Source organism: Tachyglossus aculeatus, chromosome X1 (genome assembly GCF_015852505.1).
Source record: "Tachyglossus aculeatus isolate mTacAcu1 chromosome X1, mTacAcu1.pri, whole genome shotgun sequence".
In the NCBI taxonomy this organism is placed as follows: Eukaryota; Metazoa; Chordata; class Mammalia; order Monotremata; family Tachyglossidae; genus Tachyglossus; species Tachyglossus aculeatus.
The window spans coordinates 96,873,305-96,886,915 of record NC_052101.1 but is presented as its reverse complement, the minus strand read 5'-3'; the positions used below and the strand labels follow the sequence as shown (position 1 = coordinate 96,886,915).

General features: G+C 43.5%; 1 protein-coding gene across 10 annotated transcripts in view; it reads left to right on the top strand.

Annotated features, from left to right (window-relative positions):
- SETD5 (SET domain containing 5) overlaps positions 1-13,611 on the top strand; it is a 103,468-nt gene that overhangs the window by 42,747 nt on the left and 47,110 nt on the right. For 8 of the 10 annotated variants that reach the window (XM_038772399.1, XM_038772400.1, XM_038772395.1 and 5 more), the window contains one exon: positions 4,726-4,911. In XM_038772399.1, the coding sequence (XP_038628327.1) occupies positions 4,841-4,911 (71 nt within the window). In that variant the 5' untranslated portion in view covers positions 4,726-4,840. Of the gene's footprint in view, positions 1-4,725; positions 4,912-6,259; positions 6,313-13,611 lie in introns of those variants that run through there. The other 2 variants (XM_038772401.1, XM_038772397.1) reach the window with 2 other exon arrangements.

Genomic DNA, 13,611 nt, shown 5'->3' with positions numbered 1-13,611 from the left:
AGGTCCCCAGTCCTGCATACGTGCCGAGACTCAGCCCGAACATGACTACTAAACCACACCTCCTCGGCCACGATGGTCTCCCGGATTGATCTGCTTCACCTGCCCACAAGGAAGTCACAGTTCTAGAGGCAGGAAACAGGCCCAGAGAGGTTGTTACTTGTCCATGGTTACATAGCAGGCCAGTGGCAGAGCTGGCACTAGAACCCGGGTCTTCTGACTGTCTATCCCATGTTCTTTCCCCTAGTACACACTGCTTTGATCGGGGATTTAGGGGTTGATTGTTTCACAGAGGCCCAGTAGCCTGGTCTGACAGCAGCTATGGAAGTGTGCCTTATTGCATTAAATAGGTCAAACAAAATGAGTCAAGTTCCTAGCAGGGATGACGGGAGGTAGTATTCCCACGGAATGGGCAGCTGGGGCAGAGGAAGAAGGGAGGCGAAGTCATTAGGTTTTTGGGTGGCCTGCCCCGCCCTTCTGAGTACACTGGGGGTTGGCCAGAAATTTAAGCTGCAATGAGGCTCCAGGCAGCAGCTCTCACCCATCTCCAGCCTCAAGCTCTGACCTACCTCTCCCCCCGCTTCACCCTCTCTCTTCCCCATTTTTCCCCCCTCCCCCCTCTCTCTCTCCCTCTCCCAATTAATCATATTTATTGACTTTACTAAGCACTTGAGAGAGTACAATATAAGTGAGTTGGTAGACACACTCCCTGCCCAAAAGGAGCTCACAGTCTAGAGGGGAACACAGACATTAATATAAATAAAGAAATTACGGATATGGACATAAGTGCTGTGAGGCTGTACATGTTTTTATGTCTGTAGCAACCTCCAGAGTCCTGTATATGTCTGACTCCCACTTCTCTCCCCACCCTAAGTTCACCCTCCACTCTCAGAATAAAGAGTTGGCACTGCTGGTACCTATTCTCCAAGGATTTCAACTCCAAAATTTAAGCACACCACAGAGAACAGGGTATCTACTCCTTTGAATGCACAGCTATATAAATTATATAGCCAACACACTGAGGATGTTTTCCCTCAGATGCTTCCTATCACAAAATCTCTTCTGAATTCCCTTTCCCTCTGACAAAGGAAGCTGGTCGTCACTAGATACTGTTTTGGGTTTTCAGCAATGAAGGAATAGGAAGAGCGCAATTGAGAGTTAGAGGAGTGAAGTGAATGGCAGGTGTTTTCCATCCCCACCAAAAAACAGAACTAGAGAAAATGGGTGTAAATTACAGGAAGAAAGATTTAAAGGAAAGAAAGCAGAGAAATGATAATGATGGTGAACCATTAAGAGTGCCTTCTGCAGTATTTCCAGCAGTGGTGTTTTCCTTTAGCTAGCAACCCACTATCCAAAGCAGGCAGCTGTTGTTGAATTATTTTCGCCTCATGCTGCCCCTGAATGCCACAAATGTAGCCCATATTACATAGAACAGATAGCCATCTACCTTGAGTGGTGGTGGAGACCCAGGATGGATTAAGTCCTGGCAGCCATATGGTACTAAAACTGACCCACTAAAGTCAAGCTCCTCATAGACAGAGACTGCATCACTTCCTTCGTTCCCGGACTTTCCCTCGCAAATGTAGCTGTGCCGGGCACCCAGTGAATGTCTTGCCCCCTTTGTGTCCTTCCCCCTTTCCTTAAACATCAGATTTGCTGTGTTCTTTCTCTTATCAGTTAGATTGTTCAACAGATCAAATAATAATTTTCCAGGTCACACATCTTACCCTTTGTGGTGATTGGGAGTATTTATTTGCTTTGGAGAGACATCCTTGTGTGTTTCTTAGATGTCATTTTCAATGATTTAATACGTTTGGCAGCTAATTGAGGACACGTATCCCTGATCTGGTAATTTCCTTAAGTCCAGACTTCTTGAATATTTTCTGATTTACTTAGTAGCACTTTTTAAAGAAACAGAAGCCTAATTTCTGTATTTGAGTGGTCCAAAATAGTTTTCTTCCTATATCAAGATTAGTTTTAGAGGACAAATTCTCACCCAGTTTGGTTTGGCCCAACTTATTTGAGTGGCGGATTGACCTGATAGCTGTAAAGCTCTGTAGTTGGCTTTTCACCTGCCTTTTCCTTTCTCGGCACACTGAACTCATGCAGCAGATTTGTTTTGAGGTTCCTTTTCTCCAAGTCTTATGAATTCTAAAATGTCTTTGATATTGTTTGTCCTGATAAAAGGTATGTATTTATTGAGCACATACCTAGGTGCTGGGGCAAATACAGGCAAACCAGATTGGGTATAACCCCTTTCTGACTCGTGGCTCACACTAAGAATGACAAATTGTCACTTGCAGAACTATGATCTTCAAAACATCATTCCACTAGCCTTTCGACTGCCCTCCCCCAGCTCACATGTTCCCCATTTTTTCCTCAATCTCTCCAAAAGGCAGGCAGTCCCGTCACCAACTGATCTTCCTCCACTCCCCATATGTTTTGAGAGTTGTCTGTCCAAAGGTTACTGTTGGGCTCAATGGAAAGAGTATGGGACTGGGAGTTGCAACCCAAGTTCTAGTTCCATTTCTGCCACTGGCTTGCTCTGTGACCATGGGCAAAACACCTATCTCCTCTGGGCTTCAGTGTCCTCATCTGTGAAATGGGACTCATACCACTTGTGCTCCCTACCTCTTAAGATTGGGAGTCCCTTGTGGGACAGGGACTGTTTCCAGCCTGATTATTTTCCACCTACCCCAGTGCTTGGCGCATAGCAGGTGCTTAATACATACCTTAATAAAAAGTGGAGGTGGACCTCCGTGCCTCCAGCCTGTCTCCTCTACAGTGCATATTTCACTCTGCTGCCCAAATTGTTTGTCTATAGCATCATTTTGTTCATGTCTCCCCATTCCTCAAAATCCTCCAGTGGTTGCCCAGTCCTCTCCTCTTGAAGCAGAAACCCCTGACCATTGGCTTTAAGGCACTGTCCATTCTTTCCCCCCTTCTTATCCTCCATCCTCTCCCATTACACCCCAGCTCATATGTTTCCTCCCCTCAAGCCATCCTATTCACTGTGCCTCATATCTCTCATTGCCAGCCTCTTGCTCACACTCTTCCTTTTGCCAGGAACTCCCTCCCTGTTCACACTCAAAAGCCCACCAGCTTGCCTCACCTTCAAAGCCCTTCTGAAATCTCATCTCCTCCAGGAGGGCTTTTGGGGTTAATCTCTCATTTTCCCCTCCCTATTTATCCTTTTACTGCCACTTCAGTACTTCTGCTTCACCTAAGCATGTGGGTACTTTATGTACACATCTTTGAACCCTGTAGCTTCCACTTATCTATAATTGACTTTAGTGCTTGTCTCCCCAGCTAGATTGTAAACTTCTTGGGAGCAGGGATTATATCTACTCTACAGTAGTAATAGTAGTAGTTGTTGTTATGGTACTGAACTTCTGGGAAAGAATAAACAGGTGGGAATTAGACCTGGTCCCTGTCCCTCGGAGAGTTCATTGTACTTTTCCAAGTGCTTAGTACAGTGCTGTGCACACAGTAAGTATTCAGTAAATACCATAGGTTGATTGAGCGTGTCCTTCATGAACTCCTAAAGCCAAGTGAATGCTACTTGTCTCTTCACTGAGGAATTAGTCTTTTTCTTTATCAGGATATCGCTTAGGGTCCTTTGGTGTATTTTATCCCCGGAGATTTTAGTACTCTGAGTGCAAAGAATTATTATTTTTTTTTTCTTGAATTCTTGAAATCTGCTTTGGGCCACTCTAATGTCCCGTCCCACCCCCACCCCTTACTTAAACCTCTACTCTTGATTAATCTTGTTCTTCCTGTTCCTGGTTCCGCTAGTTCATGGTTAATGAATCAGTGCATCATTTTCTTGTTCAGTTAGCCTTAGATCTCAGTTGAGTGCTTTTTCATTAGAGTTATCTAATCTTTCTGCATCACAAAACTCCCCAGTTTGTAACTTAAATATTTCTTTGATTCGCTTCTGGACAATATTGGTTACCTGATAATCAATACCAAGTAAATACCTCATCCCCTTTATCTTATTCAGGTTGGGGGTAGGATGGTTGGAAGAGGGGGTCTGGGAAAATACATGTGAATAAGAAACAGCTGGCACCAGTCAGAACAAGCAGATTGATGCGTGCTAATTAACACTGCTTAATTTGGGAGAAATAATATTGTTGGTTGTTAGTAAAACAGAAATTAATTCTAGCTGAGAGGAGGGTTTGGGTGGACAATAAGGTTGTTGGAAAGGCAGTTTAGCAAAACCTTAGCGTTTAGAGCAGTTAGGCAGCTTGTAATTAAAGAACACTTACCAGTGAGTCGTTGGCCTGATACCAGGAATTGGGGCTGGTGAGCAATAGGTTTCAGGGGAACTGTTGATAGCAGAGGAAACTGGAAGGGTCTGGGCTACACAGCAGCCACTCAGACTCTGTCTCAGTGACTGACAAACCTCCCTAGGGAAAGCAGAAAAGTAGAAAGGGTGGTCTCCTACTTTGCGGGCAAGCGGGCACTGCAGTTCACTTTAACAAACACTTTTGGACACTCAGCTGAGTATGTGGAACTGAACAACTCCCTTAATGCTAAGTTTAAACTGCCCATAGGACCATCCTCCTAAGCACTTAGGACAGTGCATCACATCCAGGAGGACTTCATAGATAACACTGATTGATTGAAAAACCCCATGGTTCATAGGGATGAGCAGTAGAGAACATGGCTCATTGACCGAGTGGCCAAACTGATAACGAATGACCATTTCTTTCATCTCCGTGACAGGTTTCCTCATGTCCGTGACATGTTGGTTGATGCTTTGCGGCTCACCCCCGCTCTCAGAGTGGTCAGTCTCCATTAAGTGGACCCCCTGATCCCCACCTTCGCTGTGCCGGACGTCATGAGCATTGCAATTCCTCTGGGAGTCACCACACCAGATACATCCTACTCCGATATGGCTGCTGGATCCGAGTAAGTGCTACTCCCCTATTGTGCATGACTGCCGAAATGAGGGGGGTAAGGCCCCCCCAGCTCAGAGAGAAACATATTCTCCTGAAGATTTCCCAGCTAAACTGTAGGGTTTGTTAAACTGAAGCCCCTTTCCTTAAAAATGATGAATGAACTGTGGGCCTTTCCTCCCATCCTAAGAAAAAGAGGGGGGGAAGGGCAGTCAATCAAAGGTGTGGAGGAAGTGACCCATTGGGAGTGGTGGTTCAGGAGGCAGCAAATAATTAACAGACTACATTTGCAAAGGAATGATTACATTCTGATTCCTTTGGAAGGTTGGAGATTTGGAGTTGGCTGAATAAACTAGTGACTGCCACCTGCCCTCTTTGCAGAGTTAATGATTAGTACATCTGGTTATGGTCGGGCTTTTTTTTTTTTTTTTTGCCTTTTCCCAGCTACTATCTGACTTATCTTGAAAGCAAGGTGAATAACATCCTGTGTGTTAAGTAAGGCAGGCAGGTTAATACCACTTCCCCCTCATCTGAGGGGAGAAGGGGCTGGTGGGTTCTCCGCATCTTCTGACACCTGTGAAAGAGAGCCTAGTATCACTTGAATATTCTATTTATATATATATATATCTTTGAAATCCATAATCTCCCCCACCCTTTTGTTAGCTGTGAACTTCTGTTTGAAAGTTCAATTTTATGGGACACTTCAGAAGTCCAATTCTAAAATAGACTGCCCTCCATCTCCTCCCTCCCGCCCCGCCCCCAAACTTTCATGAATTTTGCTGCCTGCTGAAAATGAAAACAGGCTATCATTATGTAATTTACTACAATATAAAGCCCCTGCACTCTTCATTTTACCCCACCACCTTGCCACCCACCCCTCCTTAATTGCCCTGGGTTCTCTCTAGCTCACTGATTCACTTTTTGTCTTTTTCCATCCCACTGGTACCCAGATCCTGCTTTTACCGGACAGGACTGGCAGCTCCATACCTTTCAAGACAAAGGAGGGATTGCCCCATAAGATTCCCTCGTGAAAGCCAGCTCCTTGAACACTGGGCCAAAACAACCGAAGGGCATTCCTGCACCTAGAGAAAACAGCCTTGAGGTTTCGGGTCCAGTTTGGATCTTTACCGGGTCCATCCCCATATTATAGAAGTTCTGAAGTCACGGGAGAAGCCTGTGTTTCTGTCCATGGGTTGGGGAAGTGAATGGAGCACCACTCCCAATTTCCTATATTTTCCTTTCCCCTCACAGGGGCTCTTCTCCCTCTCCCCAGCATTAATGAGGCATCCACATCAGAGTTTTTTTATATATATAATTGCATCCTTCATTTGTATTTCTTCCTAAAAGCAGAGCACATTTTAATAACATAACAAGACAACTTCATTAATCTGGACTCCACTAATTTGGACAGGGGGTAAGTACCATGTCACTTACCCCCTGCTTCTTCCCATTACCCAAAGGGGGGCAGATTTTAATCTAAAATAGAAAGCTCTTCCTCCACCCAAAGGTTGAGTCACAGTCATCAGTGACAGGAGAGGGTATGGGAGGAGAGAGGAGACGGAATACTTTTACAAAACCAGTTACTCTAAAGGCATAGTGCTAAAAAGAAAGGCAAAGAATAAGTCCAAAAGGAACACCAGGAAGGTAAGGCACATGAGTATCCCCTAATGTGGATATGAATGCAAATATATCACACATGGGGAAATATGGTACAGTACATACAGTACAGTACAGTACTGTGCTGAAGTATTGTAATAAAATTGCAGTTTAGATTTTTCACTAATTCAGATTAGAGCCCCTCCTCTCTGATTGAAATTAGTGATGCAACCAGTTAACTCATCTTTCCAAAAACCATCAAAAGAGGGTTACTTGTAGTTGAGGGAGTGTCCCTGTCCCCCTGCAAAAATATATATATATACACCCAAAAAACCATCTGAGGAGGCTAGAAAGACTAAATGACTTTTGAAATATGACAGCTCTAGAACATAGGAAGCATACATTTCAGAGGTGAGGGCTGTCTCTCCAGTAGAAGGGTTATGGCTGGTTTCAGCTCTTGAAGGGAGATTACTGAGCAGTAGACAGTTTATCAGATAATCAATCAGTCAGTATGCTTACCATCTGCAGAATACTGCTAAACCATTGATAATTAAGGCCCAGACCCCTCTTGGACTTAAGTAGCTAGTACAAAAAAACCCAACAAAAATCCACAGCATACTGAACTGAATGAGGAAACTGACCTTCCACACATCTTCTTTTCCTACCAGCCTTAAAAATGTATGTGTGAAATTGTTTTTTATTTTATCCTTCTATTACAAAATTAACAGCTTCATCTTTACAACAGATGTGCCCCAAACCCTCCCATCCCCCTTCAGGGCCCCACTCAACCTCTCCTCCTGGTCCTCTGCATCTTATTGTGTCCAGAGCATGTGTAACTGGCTCCAGTGGTAATTTTTCCAGAAAATAATATTCTCAGTGCCTTTCCACCTTCCTTGATTCCGTCTATTCCTGCTTGCTCTGTTCCTTTGCTCTTTCCCTTCAATCTGTGTTAACTCCAATCTTCTGATAAAACTCTCTGCTAATGTGCTTGCATATTTTTCATTTTTTCTCTCACACTTCTCACTCTTTCTTTCTCTCTGTCTCTGTCACCCCAAAATGCTGAAGAAATGGACCCAAAACATGGAAGTTGCAATATTGGGACTTGAAGCCTGCTCAAAAGCTAGGGCCAGTTTTAGTTTTAAGTAGCAGTTTCCATCTCCGTAGAGCTGGCCCAAGCCAGGGTTTTTTCTCACCTCTCTGGCAGTTTGGGAAATAGGAAGGGAGTTGTGAGAAAACCCTTTTTCAAATCACTTTTGCATACCAAAGGGAGCTTAAGTTTCTATGGCTTCTTAGCTGCTTCAGAATCCCCAAAGGTTTGTAAGATAAAATTTCCAATTTAAAGCGGGGTAAACCTTTTCATGTGGTGGACCTCTGGGAGGACATCAACTTCCTGCGTTTGGGTTATCTAAAGGTAGCACAAATATGATATAGGCATTTTAGATTGATCCATAATACTTCTAGTTCCCTGAAATTATTTGTTTAGTTTTGAGGCATTAGCACTTGAGAGACATCTGTATAATAGTATCAAAGAGTATTAAACCAATTCAGTCCACATCGCGGGGGAGGGGTACTCAGTAATAATGATAATATTCGTAATTGTGGTGTTTGTTAAGCCCTAAGTGTCCAGCACTGTGCTAAGCACTGGGTTAGATACGAGATAATCAGATCAAATACAGTCTCTGTTCTACATGGGGCTCATGATCTAAGAGGGAGGGTGTTATATCCCCGTTTTACAGATGAGGAAACTGAGGCCAGAGAAGTGAAGTGACTTGCCCAAGGTCACACAGCAGGCAAGTGGCAGATTGGGGATTAGAACCCAGGTCCTGTGGCTCCCAGGCCACAGGGAGGCCACACTGCTTCTCAAGAAGGGAGTTAATTCTTAACTATGGCATTATGACATTTTCGTAGTTAAACAGGGTTTGGAAAACGGGAGTCCATAAGCGAGTGTTTGGAATTTGGTGTGGCTTTATAGATAGTTTCATTAAGAATTTACCATCTCACAAAAATGTTCTCTAGTATGGCCCTTATAAAGATGATGATAATGATAATAACAATAGTAATGATAATAGTAGCAATGATGGAGAATTCATTAAGCACCGCAGTCGAGTTGATAATCAGATCTGACCAGTCCCTGTCCCATATGGGGTTCACAGTTGAAGGAGAAGGGAAAATGGGTATCTTATCTGCATTTTACAGATGTGGATGTAGTAATAATAATAATAATTGTGGTATTTGTTATGCTTTTACTATGTGCCAAGCACTGTACTAAGTGCTGGAGCAGATACAAGATCATCAGGTCCCACATGGGACTCACAGTCTAAAGTAGGGAGATCAGGTATTGAATCCCCATTTTGCACATGAGGGAACTGAGGCACAGAGAAGTAAAGTGATTTGCCCAAGGTCACACAGCAGACAAGTGGAGGAGCCAGGATTAAAACCCAGGTCCTCTGACTCCCAGGCCCATGCCCTTTCCGTTAGGCCATGCTGCTCCTCACCCAGGTCACCTGACTCCCAATCCCATGACATTTCCACTAGGCCCAACACAATATTGCACCTGGTAATTATGAGGAAATGGCCTGAAGGACCAGTATTGGAGGTAGGGCAGAGCATATTTGTAAAATTTTTATTGACAGTGTTATTTGCCCACAAGTCAGATTTTCTTTTGTCGGGACCCAGATCTCAGCTGCATGTCCGGTGTAGTGATTAAAAGTAGCTGTGTTCCCCCAGCTGAAGGAGACTAAAAACTCCCAACCAGTGTCTTCCAATGTGTTGTTTCACCTGCCCATCAGCAATTATTTCAGTTATAGAATCTCTGTTCCACAACTCGTGCTGAAAACCAGTTTGAAAATGGTTGAGAAATTAGAGCTTTTCTGGTGATACAGAAGATATTTTTTCACAGCCTTCCAATGAATTTGCAAAAAAGGTGGAAAGAATATTATCTTCGAGGGATGATTTCTTTAGAAGAAGCCTGACCACTATTTCCTTAAAGCAAAATCACATTCTATCATCCTTTTTAGAAACATCAGCTCTCTTTGCTAGAACTGGATCAATAATTGTACCCCTAGGCTTAGGAGCCAAGGATCTAGCTCATAGGACCTAGGTTGCAGTGCATTCATTATTACCTCAGATGAGTCTACTTTTCATGGTGAAAACCACCTCCTCTAATTTATTTTCTGTATAAAATACACTGAAAACATCACAGGAACACACTGTGAAGTCTGTTATTGGCCAGTTTATCTGAAATTCCAAACAGCGTGATGAATTATTTAATAGTGATCTTTATTAAACTCCAAGTGAGTTCAATAAAAGATCATAACTAATGCCTAAAGTGCATGGAAGATGTAGTTGCCCCTCTCCTGGAGCTTAGAGGCTGTCAGGTAATAGATAGACTCATGCAAAAGACACACATTTCAAATAAAATGTTGATTCGGTGATTATTTAAGAAAGTCTTTTTGGCTTTGAGCACTGCCAGAGCATACGATTTCCAATATGGGCATACCCCAAGTTACAGTCACCCCACACACATATATACAACCCGGGATTACGGTCCGTATTTATTGTTCAGTGCCTCACCCACCCCATTATCCCAATGTCTATTGCTCGACGCCCTATCCCACGCAAAAGCCCGGCCGGCCGAGCGTTTCAGGTAAGTAAGTCCCCCCCACCGGGCCCCCACCTCCTTCCCACTTGGGCTGAAATTCAGCTGTCGACAATGACTGGAGCTTGGAGGAAGCTCAGATTTGCAAGGTGTAGAAGAGGCCCTTGAGCAAACAACCCAAAGACGACATTGACCTGGAATGGACGGTGCCCGTGGCGATGAGTGAACTGCGTCTCATTCAGAGGAGTCGTCCAGTGAGGACCCCATCAAATCTGGACAAGCCAAATGCATCATTGCTAGATGCCAGAACAGATGAAGAGGAAGTGATTGTCTCTCCACCCACAGCTACAGTTTGGGAATTAAATGGATGCATTTATTAAAAGGATGGAAGACGATGTCCCTAATGGAGGGAGGAGTTCACAGGCTCAGGAGGAGTTTGTCGACTACAAGGTATACTTTAGGAAGAAAAGAAGAAAGAGGACTATTGCTCGGCTTGTCGGAGAAATTCTTGGTTCAAGCTGACCATCCTCACAGTCAGCAGAACATAGCTTCAACTTCTTCAGGCTCTTGCAAAGACTCATAATGATCTTACAACTCCTTATTTAGTTAATGTTGTGATGTTATGCTTTGGATTAACCAAGATCAAGGAATAGTTCAGTGATGTTTTTCGTTATAGTGTATATATATATAGTATGTAAAGGAATTTCATATTATTTTTCCAGAGGTTCTGGAACGGATCCTAATTTATAACATGTAAGTCCATGGGAAAATGTACCCCATGATACCACATTTTCGAGGCACATGACCCCCTCCGTATCATGGGGTATGCCTGTATTCTTTAAACCTTGGAGCCACAACGGCTGGACATGAACCTGAGGATGCGCCTCTCGAAGCCACCAGTATAGGAGAGGTTGGGAAGCATGAGTTCCCTCTTAGGTGAGCATCTCTGACCTTAGAAAGTGGCTTCTCTTTATGCAGGTTCAATGTTATGGTGTTCAGAGACTGAAGTACAGGAGGGTGGGCTCCTCACTAAGATAAGCCACTATGTTGACTGGGCCTGAGAGTTGCCTGTAGGAGATGGTAAACAAGGTCTGGCCCCACCACCCAAAAACGTCCAGTCTGTTCTTAAAAAATAGATTTGCCATGAGGCCCTCAGTTTGTTGAGAGGAATATCCTGGGAAAGATCCATTGGGATAGTGGTTTGTCAGAATGTCTAGCTACTCTTCTTGACTAATTGCGTACCTGGACATTGAAGTGGTTCCTCCCTATCCCCCCTGACCCAGTCAACATCCGTATTTAAGTGCCTCCATCATCATCATCATCCACCAATATTTAGTAAGCACAGGTGCTATCCTAAGCTGTACATGCACTGTGCTAGTAGGCATTATAAGCCTGGTGGGAAACTTGCGGAGGACTGGTCCTCAGATCCCCGTTGGTTTGGTTTCATTCATTTTTGTCCCCAGATTTGTTCACATAATGAACATGTTTCTCTTTTCCCAATGTGAACTGCCTATCTCCAGGAACCGATAAGAGCTATATGAGCTCAGGTCCCTCTCTACAATCATCCTTTGCTTAGGTAGTTGTCCTTGATTAAATTGTGGATGGTAATAAGTTTTAGGTAGTGACCTGTCGGCGTCCTCAACGGAGAGTCTCAGCCAATATACTGTAATCTTGGGCTGAGAAGTCAAATGAGCCTAGTAGGAAGTGCATCAGATGTTTCAGTATTTATTGTCTTTATCAGGCACCTTCTGTGAGCCGAGCCCTATACTAGGCTTTTGAGGAACATTCAAAGGAAGTGTGAAAGGTCTTGGTGGTGGTGGGCAGGTTCTTGACCGTGCTGTAATACTTTTCAAACCTTGCCTTTTTTTTATGGTATTTGTTAAGCTCTTACTGTGTGCCAGGCACTGTTCTAGGCCCTGGGGTAGATACAAAGTAATCAGGGTAGACGCAATCCATGTCCCATATGAGGCTCACAGTCTTACTCCCCATTTTCCCAGATGAGGTAACAGGCACAGAGAAGTGAAGTGACTTGCCCAAAGTCACACAGCAGACGAGTGGCAGAGCTGGGATTGGAGCCCAGGTCCTTCTGACTCCAAGGCCCGTGCTCTATACATTGGGCATACTGCTTCTCATCAAGGTGGAGATGTAAACTTCAGTCGTCTTCTCAACTCTCCCATTTTACAGCCTCCATTAGTAGTGTAGCTTAATCATTTTAGGTAATTGAAAGGAATTTTGAGGAGCTGTGTCTTCAGACTCCGATACCTGAGTAGGAACTCTTACCATGGATTGGGGGTGGGGGTTGGGGAGGCCCAGAACCAGTATGCTGACAAAGGAAGAAAGGGGGGAGAGAACCAGAGTGACGCACTGGGGCCCATTATCTCATCCTCATTGGTGAGAGAGGGAGAGGAAGGAGGGAAGAAAGGGAGCTTAACTGAAGGACTGAAGCGGACATGTAGTCATAGGGCATTTTCCTCCAATGCCAGAGCTGCAGTCAGGGCCCAAGAAGGCAATAGCAGTTCTTTTTGCAGCCAGGAGTAGCCTGGTAGTTGAGTCTTCCAGAGTGAGGACCCCATAATGTTTTCTATGACCTCTGGCTTCCTGAACTGCCTCTAAGTGTTCCTTGCTGTTGCCATTTTCAACCCTCCCTTCTGTAAGTCTCGGTGCCTAATAATTCTCATTTTTCACCTGGGAATCAAAAAATAAAATTTGGCACTTCGGAATACCTGTGCTTGTGTCCATATTAACCAGCAACATTTTTTCTAAAGAGGCTTTTTTTGTTTAACATCCGTCCAAAATAGAAATGAAATTCCATCTAATTGCTTTTAGTGCTTTTGTTTGCCTTAGTCCTAACTTGTTCACCTTATTTGTTATTCAGTTATTAACCCAACTTATATCTTGGGATATCTGTTAACTGATTGCCCTTGTGAATAATATTTAATTTTTTTTTCTTCAAAGAGTCCCTTTATTTTTGTGTGGTCTTCTAGTTCCTTCTTGCATACACTTTCATTTACAGAGAATCTTTTCTATTTCTAACTTTCCTCTGCCCCCCAGAAATTGTGCTTTTGTTTTTATTAGTGAAGTACCTACTTGAGTCTACATATTCCTTCATTTTCTTTCCATCCATCCCTATTTTATGCTATTTTCCTGTGTGGAATTGCAAACCTTCATTCACTGTCAGCAGCTTGCTTCACCTGTGCCATCTTTTGTGATTATTTTGTACTGCGGTGCATTTTATGACCGCAAGTAGAAAAAAAAGTCTATAGCATCACTTTGTCAGAGCATGCAGTTTACAGTTCTAAAATTGAACAGTTATGACTCTGAAGCGGAGTTATCTCAGCTTCAGTGAGTCCAATTTGTGAGTTTTAATACCATTTCCCTGTCATCTAGTATTATTGTATTGATTAACTCATATACAACAGCAACACTGTCACCTGATTCTGCAACTACACAAAAACGACATTTATTCTTTTGAAAAGCCATTTTCCAAATTTCAAGAATTTTAGCAAAGTCATAAGTAAT